Source organism: Erpetoichthys calabaricus, chromosome 2, assembly GCF_900747795.2.
Source record: "Erpetoichthys calabaricus chromosome 2, fErpCal1.3, whole genome shotgun sequence".
Classification (NCBI taxonomy): domain Eukaryota; kingdom Metazoa; phylum Chordata; class Cladistia; order Polypteriformes; family Polypteridae; genus Erpetoichthys; species Erpetoichthys calabaricus.
This window is the reverse complement of record NC_041395.2, coordinates 236,533,332-236,546,177: the sequence shown is the minus strand read 5'-3', so window position 1 is coordinate 236,546,177 and position 12,846 is coordinate 236,533,332. Positions and strand designations below refer to the sequence as shown.

Sequence of the window (12,846 nt, the reverse complement as noted above, 5' to 3'; positions counted from 1 at the left end):
GTTCTCCCCATGTCTGCGTGGGTTTCCTCCGGGTGCTCCGGTTTCCTCCCACTGTCCAAAGACATGCAGGTTAGGTGGATTGGCGATTCTACGTTGGCCCTAGTGTGTTCTTGGTGTGTTTGTGTGTGTCCTGCGGTGGGTTGGCACCCTGCCCGGGATTGGTTCCTGCCTTGTGCCCTGTGTTGGCTGGGATTGGCTCCAGCAGACCCCCGTGACCCTGTGTTCAGATTCAGCAGGTTGGAAAATGGATGGATAGATGTAAAGGAATAAACTACCAATAAGTAATATAAACACCACTGAGTAGTGCACCATTTTGAGAGTGTATTTAATGGATTTATTTGTTCTGGAGTCTCCTTAAGAAGCTGCCACACCTCTAGTATAGAATTATCTTTTCTCATTCTGGAAAATATTATCCACTATTTATAACCAGCAGCACAGTGGATGATAGAAAAGACATGCAGGGTGAGATTGGCATGAACACTGCAAAAATGGACAAACAAACAATACAAAAATCTAAATGCATATGTCAAAATAAAAATTTAAAAATTAAACATCATAACTTATAGCTACAATGCACATAATGCAAATAGGCACAAGTCATTTAGTAACTTACACAGTAAGATGCAGCACAAACAAAAAACAAGTGGAGGGAAAAAAGTAAAAATGTGACAACATAACCAATAAAAGCTCCTAATAAGAAAATACATAGGCACTTTATGGATTTTTATATATTAACAGCATTACATTAAATAACTAACCTGTAGTAAAGAAACTTTGAAAGGATAGCCTTCTGGTACCAGTGCTCCTTGCTTTTCTTTTTTCTTTGCCATTTTTCATCAATCAGTCGCTGATAAAATTCTTTTAACCATATCCAGTCACCTGTCTAAAAGACATAATTTAATACATTTGGAATTTCTTAATGTAATCACTATAAATATCAATTAATAGCAGTATAGTGTGTTCAGCTTCCTCAGGGCTCCAGAAAATATGGTTCAAATCCCACTCTTGGCATTTTATGGAACATTCTCCCTATATTTTCTTTAGGTGCTGCAATTTTTCCTCTATGTTCAGCTCACATTAGGTGACTCTAATTTGTTGCAGTATGGGATAGTGTAGGTTTGCACTTACACAAATACCTAGCATCTAGGGTTTCTGTCTTTCACTCAATGACTTTGATAGTGGATAAACAGGCAGACAAACTGATGATGAATTGACAATACACCAAAAAAGCAAAAGGACTATATAAACATATATTTTCTTTTTTGATCAATAAAACAACAGACACATTAGAAATCTCAAAACAATGGGTAGGGCCCCTTTCATCTCCATAAGTTAAAATACATTCAAATAGGATTTTTTTGGGTATGGCTAGCAAAAGACAGTGCACATTTCAATAGTTTTAAAACTTACCATTTGCATAGATTACAAACCATATTCTCAATCTAATGAAACCAGAATATGAACACTCAGTTTATAGGAATCCATCGATGTGCACTTAACCATTTGAAGTCAAATTCCCATTTTTATAAGGTTAAAAATACCTATTTGTGTGTGACCACCCTGTTGGTTACTACAAACAAAATAATATAAAGAAAAAAGGAACAGAGGTGGACAAACACAAGTCAGGTAGAGAATACGAAAAGGATTTCAAAAGGTACTAATAAAAATCAAGAACACATTTAATACCCAGAAAATTACTTAAAGACACTACCATAAAATTGGCATTGACTTAAAAGTTTTCCAAAACTGAGAATAAAATGGCTGAAAGAAAACATTGCAAAAGATCAGACAGTAGGAGAGAAATTCCCATGTTAACAAAACTGACCTTGAACAGAAGCCAAAGTTATTTTTGAACGGCTAAAAAAGTTAATTGAGCAGCCAACTAAAAATGCTGACTTAAGTCCCACTGAAAATATATAGCTGGGGTAATTGCTATAACTATGACAGCTATCAAATATTAAATGCATCAGGACTAAAACAGATAAATAATTTTCAAAGCAGGACTTTCCAATTTAGTGTGTATTTTGTTTATTACAGATTATGGCCCATCAAACCATTAAGCAAAATTTATAACCACCACAAACATGTTAAATGTGTTTTAACTTTCAGTAGTAACACAGCATATTGTGGTAGCACTTGGTGAAGGCAATTTCTACTCACTCCTGTACAGTCATATCAACAAGTTTGGGAACCCCTCTCAGCCAGCATAATAATTTACTCTACTTTCAACAAAAAAAGATAACAGTGGTATGTCTTTCATTTCCTAGGAACATCTGAGTACTGGGGTGTTTTGCGAACAAAGATTTTTAGTGAAGCAGTATTTAGTTGTATGAAATTAAGTCAAATGTGAAAAACTGGTTGTGCAAAAATTTGGGTACCCTTGTAATTTTGCTGATTTGAATGCATGTATCCGTTCAATACTGATTACTTCCATCCATCCATCCATTTTCCAACCCGCTGAATCCGAACACAGGGTCACGGGGGTCTGCTGGAGCCAATCCCAGCCAACACAGGGCACAAGGCAGGAAACAATCCCGGGCAGGGTGCCAACCCACCGCAGGACACACACAAACACACCCACACACCAAGCACACACTAGGGCCAAGTTAGAATCGCCAATCCACCTAACCTGCATGTCTTTGGAATGTGGGAGGAAACCGGAGCGCCCGGAGGAAACCCACACAGACACGGGGAGAACATGCAAACTCCACGCAGGGAGGACCCGGGAAGCGAACCCAGGTCCCCAGATCTCCCAACTGCGAGGCAGCAGCGCTACCCACTGCACCACCGTGCCGCCCCAATACTGATTACTTGCAACACCAAATTGGTTGGATTAGCCCGTTAAGCCTTGAACGTCATAGGCAGGTGTGTCCAATCATGAGAAAAGGTATTTAAGGTGGTCAATTGCAAGTTGTGCTTCCCTTTGACTCTCCTCTGAAGAGTGACAGCATGAGATCCTCAAAGCAACTCTCAAAATATCTGAAAACAAAGATTGTTCAGTACAGTGGAACCTCGGTTCACGAACGTCTCCGTACACATACAACTCGGTTTACGACCAAAAAGTTCGCCAAACTTTTGCCTTGGTTCACGGCCACACACTCGGCATACGAACAAGCCAGTTTCCCTTTTGGTTTGTGCGCGCCGATGATTTCCGCACCTGTTGCATTGTTCTCGGTCAGACGTGCGTGCTTGCACTTGCATGTGTGCGTGCTTTCGCTGTGAACTCTTTGTGCCCTATTTCATTTCCCTTCCAGTTCGTACGTGCCGATTACTGTATTTAAGCATGTGTTCAGCCTCTCCCTGTTCATTGTTCTCAGTCAGAGGTGCGTGCGTTACCTGTTTAGTTCTTTGTATTTCGTGTGCTTTTGCAGTTAACCATGGCTTCTAAGCAAGTGAAGAGTGGTGAGAAGAAAGTGTTGCAATGTTACTTTTCTCTTTTTTCAAATGTTCCTTTTCCCCCCTGTGCTTAAAACTCATTTAAAAAGAGAGTTTACAGCGATCGGGTTGTAATGCTATTAGTGTGAACTCCTGCAATGTTACTGTCTTGGTTGGCTTTTAAATAAAGTTCAAATGTTCCTTTTTTTTCCCTGTGCTTAAAATTCATTTAAAAAAAAGTGTTCATACAGCAATTGGATTGTAAGGCTATAGCGCGAACTGCTGCAATGTTACAGAGAGAGAGGGGGGGCTCGCGTGCTGCTGAGAGAGAGAGAGAGAGAGAGAGAGAGAGCGTGCAGCTGAGAGAGAGCAAGCCTGCACTGCAGCTGAGCAGGGAGCCTGGGTGTTTGTGTCAGTGTTATTCAATGTTTTTACATTAGTTTACTATTACACTGTGCATTCTATGGTGTAATTAACTATATTTGTGCTTAAAAATCTTTAAAAAAAATATATTTACATACAGTTCGTGCAGTCTGGAATGGATTAATTGTATTTACATACAATCCCATGGGGGAAATTGCTTCAGTTCACGACCAAATCGGTTTACGACCAGAGGTTTGGAACGAATTATGGTCGTGAACCGAGGTTCCACTGTATCATGGTTTAGGGGAAGGCTACAAAAAGCTATCTCAGAGGTTTAAACTGTCAGTTTCAACTGTAAGGAATGTAATCAGGAAATGGAAGGCCACAGGCACAGTTGCTGTTAAACCCAGGTCTGGCCGGCTAAGAAAAACACAGGAGTGGCATATTTGCAAGATTGTGAGAATGGTTACAGACAACCCGTAGATTACCTCCAAAGACCTACAAGAACATCTTAATGCAGATGGTGTATCTGTACATCGTTCTACAATTCAGCGCAATTTGTACAAAGAACATCTGTATGGCAGGGTGATGACAAAGAAGCCCTTTCTGCACTCACGCCACAAACAGAGTTGCTTGTTGTATGCAAATGCTCATTTAGACAAGCGAGATCCATTTTGCAACGAAGTGCTTTGGACTGATGAGACAAAAGTTGAGTTATATGGTCATAACAAAAAGCGCTTTGCATGGCGGAAGAAGAACACCGCATTCTAAGAAAAACACCTGCTACCTACTGTCAAATTTGGTGGAGGTTCCATCATGCCATGGGGCTGTGTGGCTAGTTCAGGGACTGGGGCCCTTGTTAAAGTTGAGGGTCAGATGAATTCAACCCAATATCAACAAATTCTTCAGGATAATGTTCATGCATCAGTCACAAAGTTGAAGTTATGCAGGGGTTGGACATTCCAACAAGACAATGACCCAAAACACAGTTAGAAATCTACAAAGGCAGAGGGAGAATTACAATGTTCTGGAATGGCCGTCACAGTCCCCCTACTTGAATATCATCGAAAATCTATGGAATGATTTGAAGCAGGCTGTCTATGTACAGCAGCCATCAAATTTAACTAAACTGGAGAGATTTTGTATGGAAGAATAGTCAAAAATACCTCTATCCAGAATCCAGACACTCATCAAAGGCTATAGGAGACATCTAGAGGCTGTTATATTTGCAAAAGGAGGTTCAACTAAGTATTGATGTAATATCTCTGTTGGGGTGCCCAAGTTTATGTACCTGTCTAATTTTGTTATGATGCATATTGCATATTTTCTGTTAAAACAATAATCTTAATGTCACTGCTGAAATACTACTGTTTCCATAAGGCATGTCATCTATTAAAAGGAAGTTGCTGCTTTGAAAGCTCAGCCAAAAATCCAAAGAATTAAGAGGGGTTCCCAAACTTTTTCATATGAAAAAGTATATGCTTGCAACAATAAACTTGAAACAAATATTCTCCTCAAACCTCCTAAAGATTTATTACCTCGCTCCATTATTTCTGACTGCAAAAAATTTAGTTTATTCACTTATAGGGCCATGTAGAGGATAGTACTACTGTTTTGCAGCTCTAAAAATTTAATTGCCATCCCAGTCACTGCACATTTTGATTATGCACTGTGGTGGGTGGCCGGCTAAATATTCCGGTCCTCACCCCCAGGCCGCCAGGTGGAGCTCTCACGACAACATGGACGTTCCCCGAATTCCAGCAGGGCCTCATGGACTTTGTAGTTTATATGCACAGCCCTGCTGGGTACCATGGGGACCACCAGGAGTCGCTGTAAGGGGGCTGTCGGACTCTTACGTGCCCTATAACCCGGAAGTGCGTCAGGATCATATGACAAGAAGAAACGACGTGCTTCTGGGTTGAAGAAAGGAGCTTTTTATCCAACCCAGAAGTGCTCATGATCACATGGACAAAAGAGAGAAACGCTTCTGGGTCATGGACTATATAAAGGACTCTGGGAAACCAGTACACTGAGCTGAGCTGGGAGGAAGGGTGGCGAAGTGTCTGGGGGTGTGGAGGATTGATTATTGTATTGGTTAGTGTATTGAGTAATTTATGAGTATTGTGGAGAGGAGGGTGCTTTGTGCACGTTATAGTTCGAATAAAAATAATATTTGGACTTTTACCTGGTGTTTGGCGTATTGTCCGAGGGTTCAAGAGGACGAAAGCGACCTCAATCTGTCACAGCGCATTCTCAGAACTCTAAATTCTAAATACAACTAATTATATGAAGCACAGAGTATAACCTATTTACCTGTGAAGACCTCATGAAAAGCTCCTGAATATCCAGCTCATCCAATAACAGCGTTCGCCCAACACGATGAACAGCCATGCTTACATGTGATTTGCTGTAAGGGATCTTTAGAAGTTTCTTAATGTTCTGTTTTATAAAGGAGAAAAAAAAAAAACAGTTTTACTGACATACAGTCTCAGTTAATCATTACAGAATGACATTCTAATCACAAAGAGAATAATATTATGAAGTCCTGTCAACTCCTAACTTTATAAATTAATTTTATGCAAGAACAAAATTTTTTTTAACACTTGCAAAATTAAAAAATTAATAATCAGGACTGAAATCAATTAGTAAAATGGTGGGGGGAAAAAATCATCTCCTTGTAATTTTCATGTTTCAAACCTATTTTAAGGGGCATTTCATAGCAAAGGGATTTAGAGGTTGTCAGAGTCAACCTGTGGCCTTATTTTGTATATATTCCTTCTTGAATACCAACTGCTCCTTTCTCACCAAGCAACACGTATACTATGTTTAAATAAAGAAAAAGTTCAAGTGAACACTGATATTTCCACAGAGATCTGTACAATAATGCAGTACAATACTGTACACTATTATAGGCTTGCTTCTTTGGAGGCTGCATTTTAAGCGGTCTCTTCTAAAAATATAATCATATACTGTACATAGTCACCACAAAGTCCTGCTTCTTCAAAGACATTTTTAATCATAAAGCTAAGCCATAATTTCATCTTTCAGACAGATACAGCTCACTATATGTGTTTATGGGGCTTACAGTCTTCAAGTACTAGTGAGTTAAACAGTGACATGTGCAAGATGCAGACTGATCTTTGTGAAAGTTCTTTTACCTGTTCATCTACTGCATTCAGCAACATGACTGCAATTTAATCTGTCAAAATGGCTGAAGTAAACCATGTGGAGTGAGGATGGGAACATAAATATGCAATTATTCTACAAAACAAAATTCTTTAAAAAAAACTATTTAAATGAAAAGTGCATGCAACAAAAAAATGTACCTGTGCTTCAGCAGCACAATTCTCCTGTAGCAGGCCACAGTCATAATCTCCTATGCTCTAACTCAAACACCTCCATCGTAACAACTAAAATATGGCACTTCACTTGTCACTCCTGGATAGCTGGTAACTATAAGCCAAGATGCTTAAGTAACCAATTGTCAAAAACAGGTGAGTTACTAAACTGTCAACTTGGGTGTAGATGGAAAAGATCCTGCTTTACTAATATATTAAGTTTAATAAAGCAATTGAAGTATGAAATTATGGCATCTTAGAAAATAATTATTAACCTAAAAAATTAATGATTTTGGCATAAATGTAACTAACCAATTGTTCTGCTACTTGGAAGACAATGTATAATAATAAAAGGATATCAATAATTTACCTAGGGCATGTTGTGGGATAACTACTTCCATTTAAATTGTATGGATTATCAGATTACCATCAAGTCAGAGTGACAAACTATTGACAGATATGTTGCACATTAACTTTAACGTAAAGTATTACAAACTGGAGTTACATAGTTATATGCAATTACATAATAGAGCACAGGTCACTAATAGTGACATATCATTGAGTTTAGTGTTGGCGGAGATTACATTTTTACCGGCGACTCTTTTCTGACAGTGTTTCTGCACCACTACTCAGTGAAAGGGACCTCCTACGTGTCTCTGATTGGCCAGTACTTGTTGCCTTCATGGGTTCAAGTTGGTTGGTTTTAAGCATGAAGACAGAGATTGGTCAAAGTGAAGGCAAGAATGTCAGCTAATCACAGACAGAGTAGGGTGGGCCTTCATTAAATAGAGGTGCGGAAAACCTGCATTTTGCGTGAAAACAGCTGGCACTCTTGTGGCAGTGGCAGTGACAGGGAGAGAAAAACATAAAGGAGTGAGAAGACAAGAGAGAGAAAAGCAGCAAAATTGTGAGTCAATGTGCCATGGTTTTTGCTAAACGGTGGAAACTTGTTACTGAAATCCGGGCTTTTAATCCAGAATGGACCGAGGTGTTTATGTTCATACTTCCCATAGGAAGCTCGAAACTGCTGTGAGACGATGGCAGTGGTTAAAGTGGGAATGTGAAACGCCATTATGAAACTAAGCACAAAATTACATTTGACAAAAGTTACCCACTAAACTCACCATTTAGGCTACAGAAAATAAGTAATCTTAAAGCCAACTAACGATCGGTCAACGAGGATTTTAACACATTCATTTGCTGGCCAACAACTCGCTAACAAGTGTTCCCTCAGAGTTGCGTGGATTTTGGGACGTCACAAAAAAACATTCTAAAAGGAAGCAGAAAGATCTGCTATATCAGATTTTGTATGGAAACACTGTATTTTCCCCACATAGGACAAGTTACAAGATCTCATCTCAATTAAATTGTGGATACATTTGTGTTCAGCTGAACACCTGTTCCTGTCAAATGTATTCCAATTAAAGTTGAAATATTTTCTCTAACGAAATTTTTGAAAACACAAAAGTATATAATGAAACTGCACAAACCTCTGAATCAGAAACAACATCCACCTCATTTCCAACTGAATCAATAAAGTCATATGCCATTCCAAAGCTGTAAAACAGAAATATGAAGGAAAAGCAAACTTTATTAAACTGTACACCTCACATATAATTTTACAGAATACATTTATTTATGCAATAACTTTGATTTAGATAAAAATATATGATTAATGGAGCAAAAAAAAATCAGTTACTAACAGTGATAAGCAATATATAATTATTTGAGATTAAAACAATTCTTTCTTTGTTCACTATTCTTTAAACATAGTAATTGTGTATATGCAATGTTGGAATTGCTCAATATAACAAGTAATCATCATACTCCTCTTTATATAGTTAAGAAAAATAGACACCACCTGACTGAGCTTTTAAGTATATTTTATTAAAGTGAATAAGGCTTTCTATTGGGAAAACTGACAGAGGTCTCAAAAACACACTTCATCTGAGACATAATCATAAAGGGTAAATTTGGTATTTTTCAAGTCAGTTATTTCTTCACAAACATAATATATGCATTTGCCACACAAAATTGTGTTCTGATAAGCTAAGCACTTTTTATAAATTTAAAAAAATACTTAAGTCAGTTGTGGCATTTTACAAAGAACCCTATGGGCCATTGGGCCTTTGGGCATAAGTCTTAGCTGTTGCTCCACAACCCCTGTAATGATATAAGGGAATATTTTTCTTTCTTTGTCCCAAATATCAATGTAAATGGAGGCTTACTTCAGTTGGAATCTAATCCCCCACTTCACCAAATTGAGCACCTTACCAAGGATCTTGCTTTGTGCCCAATGTGACAGGAAATTAGCTACTGTATAAGGGCTGTGTAACAGACAGACTTAATTTGCAGTTATGGTTTCCGATTTGTAACCAGTACTGCAAAGATGGGTTACAGTTCTATGCTGCCCCCAAATTGGATTAAATGGGTTTAAGAATGTTATCTTGCGCCATTCCACTTAACTGATAACGTGCAGTTTTAGTCGACAGTTGATTTGCTGTTCAGTTCAGTTATTTGTGAAAATAAAATGCACAGGAAACACATCATGTAAATGTTGCATTATTACAAATACACTATAACAGCAAAATGACAGCCTGGCCAATGACATTTTATTTTTTTGTACATATCTGCAAGTTCAAAGTTAACATTACAGCTAGCCAAAAATCAGATAGCAAAGTTATGGCTGCATTTTACCACTGGTAGTAACCACCTGGAAGAACTGAGTGAAATTAACCTTGTGAAAGCAACATTAAAAGAATTAATAGGCATGTGCTTGTTTTTTGTTTTGCATAGTTAGTGTATTCAATTAACTCAGAATTACACATACATAATAAACCAAACTGTTTTAAATGCAGTTTCTCCATTTGAAAGAAAATATGGACATACTGTGATTGTACTCAAATGTACAGCAGAAAATAATCAAGATACTACACACAACTAAAATCAATATTTAGAAAACATTTTAAGAACTGATTTCACATCCTAAATCTTAGTTGCCCTAATAATCTTTATTGTAGTACACAAGCTCATTATTTCACTATATTATATATTCTCTACCTTGAAAATGGTTTACTTTTACCACTGGAGCCAAGAATAGTAATGCCTGCAGGGCCGAGCTGGGTGCTTTCTCGAAGCCAATTGGAAGGAGGAAGCTTCAAGTCTGTCTTCTCTTGAAGTCTGGCATACGCTGCTGGTGGAGGTGCCGCTGAATACTTGACCACTGCTCTGCTTTTCACTTCACATCCTCCAGGAAATGCAGTAGATTCTTTCTATGATGGCAGAATCATAAAATTTACAATAACAATGCAATAATATGGAAGACACCATTTATCCTTTCAATTAATCTAAACAACTGAATTAAATTCACATAGCTACTCCCTACATACAAATACAACAACTAATGACTTCAAACTCAACACATACTCTAGTGCGAATGCCCTTATTACTAAGTTTTACTTAAGTTATTCCACTTTAATTATGGTAATTCAGTGACATAGGGTGTACATTTGTCTATTGTCATCGTAGTGTTTTAATATTAAGCAGTTCATTAAAACAGTTTTTTCTTCGGTAAGAGTTAATGTGCCCTGTGATGGACTGGCGTCACATGCAGTCCAAATAGGAACCGCTAGCGAAATCAGAATCATAAAACACACGGTCAACAAAATCGAGCTTGGTTATTACCCACTAACATTTCAATGCTTTTATTAATGTCTGACAAAAACTTAAAAGAACTAAGAAAGCTGATTTGTCATAAATTATATTCAGCATCTTCTACTGTATAGCCCCCGACTCTTAAAACATTTTCATATCTGACTCCATCTGTAACTTGTAGAACTAAATCTAGACAGGATTTAATTGCATTTTCGAACTGATTCATTTTGTAACTAACATTAAAAGTGACTAATCCAACACTTTTTATTCAGAATTAACCAGTTTGCTTACATACAATAATTACCTGTACATTCCTCTTTACCTCAATCTCCCCAACATCACCAGTGATCGGGGTACCCACGAATTACCTGTTTGTAATCCTCGTTGGTGTCCGTTTTCCCTTCATTGCTTTTCTCTTCATTATCCAAGCAAGGCAGCATGGATAAAGAACCATCAGTGGCCGTCATCATGCTACAGTACCATACACAACACAGTTTCTCCGAGACGATCAACTTCGGCAAACACATGGAAACCCCAAGCGATAACGCTGTCGCACCTTCAAACGAAACATAATTATTTTCACTACCTATTAAAACCACAAACTTCTGCTTTAAATAGATCAACCGTAAAAGAAACAGCACAGCCACCTCCCGATCATAATGTTACCCGGCAAATAACCAGGAAAGAAGGTGGAATTTTCGAGACCTCAGCTCCCCTCACCTCATTACTGACAGCCCAGAAACTTCTCCCTCGCTTGCATCGGTGCTTCCTAAGGACTAAACCAATAAAACCCGCCCCCAAGCACCCTTTCAAAAAGGCAACCCACTTTAAGGACGGGAAGTGCTCTGTGACAGGGGACAGCTACTGCAAGCAACCAAGAGAAGCATTTCCTGCCTTCGAAAAAAAGCATAGCTATCAAAATAAAAGTCCTTAAGCGTAATAGCCAGATAAAGCGTGGAGTAGGTTGAAACAAGGCAGAGCTATCAAATCATGCAGCAGAGAGGAAAAGAAACATAATGCAAAGTTTGAATCAATTGTTTCTCAATCTTGCAAAGCGTGCATACGGAAAAGAAAGAAACATGGGATTTAATACAATAATGCAAAAATAATTTATCAATCCATACATTCTGAAATTGTTTAACAGACAGGAGCACATAATGGATGGAGAACCAGTCCATTGGAATAAACACGTGTCTTCACAGTGGGACAATTTTGGGCAGCTAGTTAAGCTGATGTAAGTAAAGAAATGAATAGGTAACAAAAGGGCAAAAAATATAAATTAAAATACATACATACAAGTTAAAGTAACATCATGAAATACGAATCTATATACATTCACGTGCCAGTTTATGGCTGACCAAGTTGAGGCCACTTGTACTTATGGCTGAAGGACATAGGAAAACAATAGGGTAATAATGTTCTACAAACTGCCAAAACCAGCTGCAATGGAGGAGGAGCGAAAACTTTAGATTCATCAAAAATTTTGATCTCCGGTTTTCAACGGATCTCAGTTTTTTAGAGTCCACTGATACCAAAAACATTGATATCTCGATAATGGGTGTGTGTCTGTCTGTCTGTCTGTCTGTCTGTGTGTGTGTGTGTGTCGCAGTTTCTTGAGGACAGTCTAGAGCTAAAATGGCTGGACAGAAAAATACCAGACCTGAGATGACGATGTGCTGATTAGTTTTTGAGGCAAATTGTGCAAGAGAAAGAGGCACTCTAGAGGAACCCTCAAATACTATAAATTTGCAATTAATTATGCTACTGTAATGACCTATTTTATTATCAGAAAGATCAGCATCAGAGTGGTAAATAATTACTGAAAGGTTATAGAATAGTTCTGGTAACTTGATTCCTAGGGCAGAAAGCTTACTGACACTCACATCCGAATTTTTGTTTATTGCATAGGCCTACTTGTAGCAGAGCTTCCAGTCACAGAATGATGGTGGAGCTGCAAAGGTAGTATTTTTTTGTAGCCACATTTTATGCAGCTGGCACAACTTTTATTTTTCAGATCTGTGCAGATCGTTCTCACATTTTTTCCAACAAGAAGTCAGAAATACATTGCAAATAGTAATAAATATCTTGTTATTATGCTTATTATTATTTCACAAGG

At 38.1% G+C, this 12,846-nt stretch overlaps 1 protein-coding gene across 1 annotated transcript in view; it reads right to left on the bottom strand.

Annotated features, from left to right (window-relative positions):
* edrf1 (erythroid differentiation regulatory factor 1) overlaps positions 1–11,571 on the bottom strand; it is a 57,279-nt gene extending 45,708 nt beyond the window's left edge. Inside the window, exons 1-6 of the mRNA XM_028795280.2 lie at positions 11,451–11,571; positions 11,099–11,286; positions 10,137–10,348; positions 8,567–8,633; positions 6,052–6,177; positions 759–883 (exon numbers count right to left, since the gene is read on the bottom strand). Of these exons, the coding sequence (XP_028651113.1) occupies positions 759–883; positions 6,052–6,177; positions 8,567–8,633; positions 10,137–10,348; positions 11,099–11,257 (689 nt within the window). The 5' untranslated portion in view covers positions 11,258–11,286; positions 11,451–11,571. The remainder of the gene's footprint in view (positions 1–758; positions 884–6,051; positions 6,178–8,566; positions 8,634–10,136; positions 10,349–11,098; positions 11,287–11,450) is intronic.
* Positions 11,572–12,846: the final 1,275 nt, after the last annotated feature.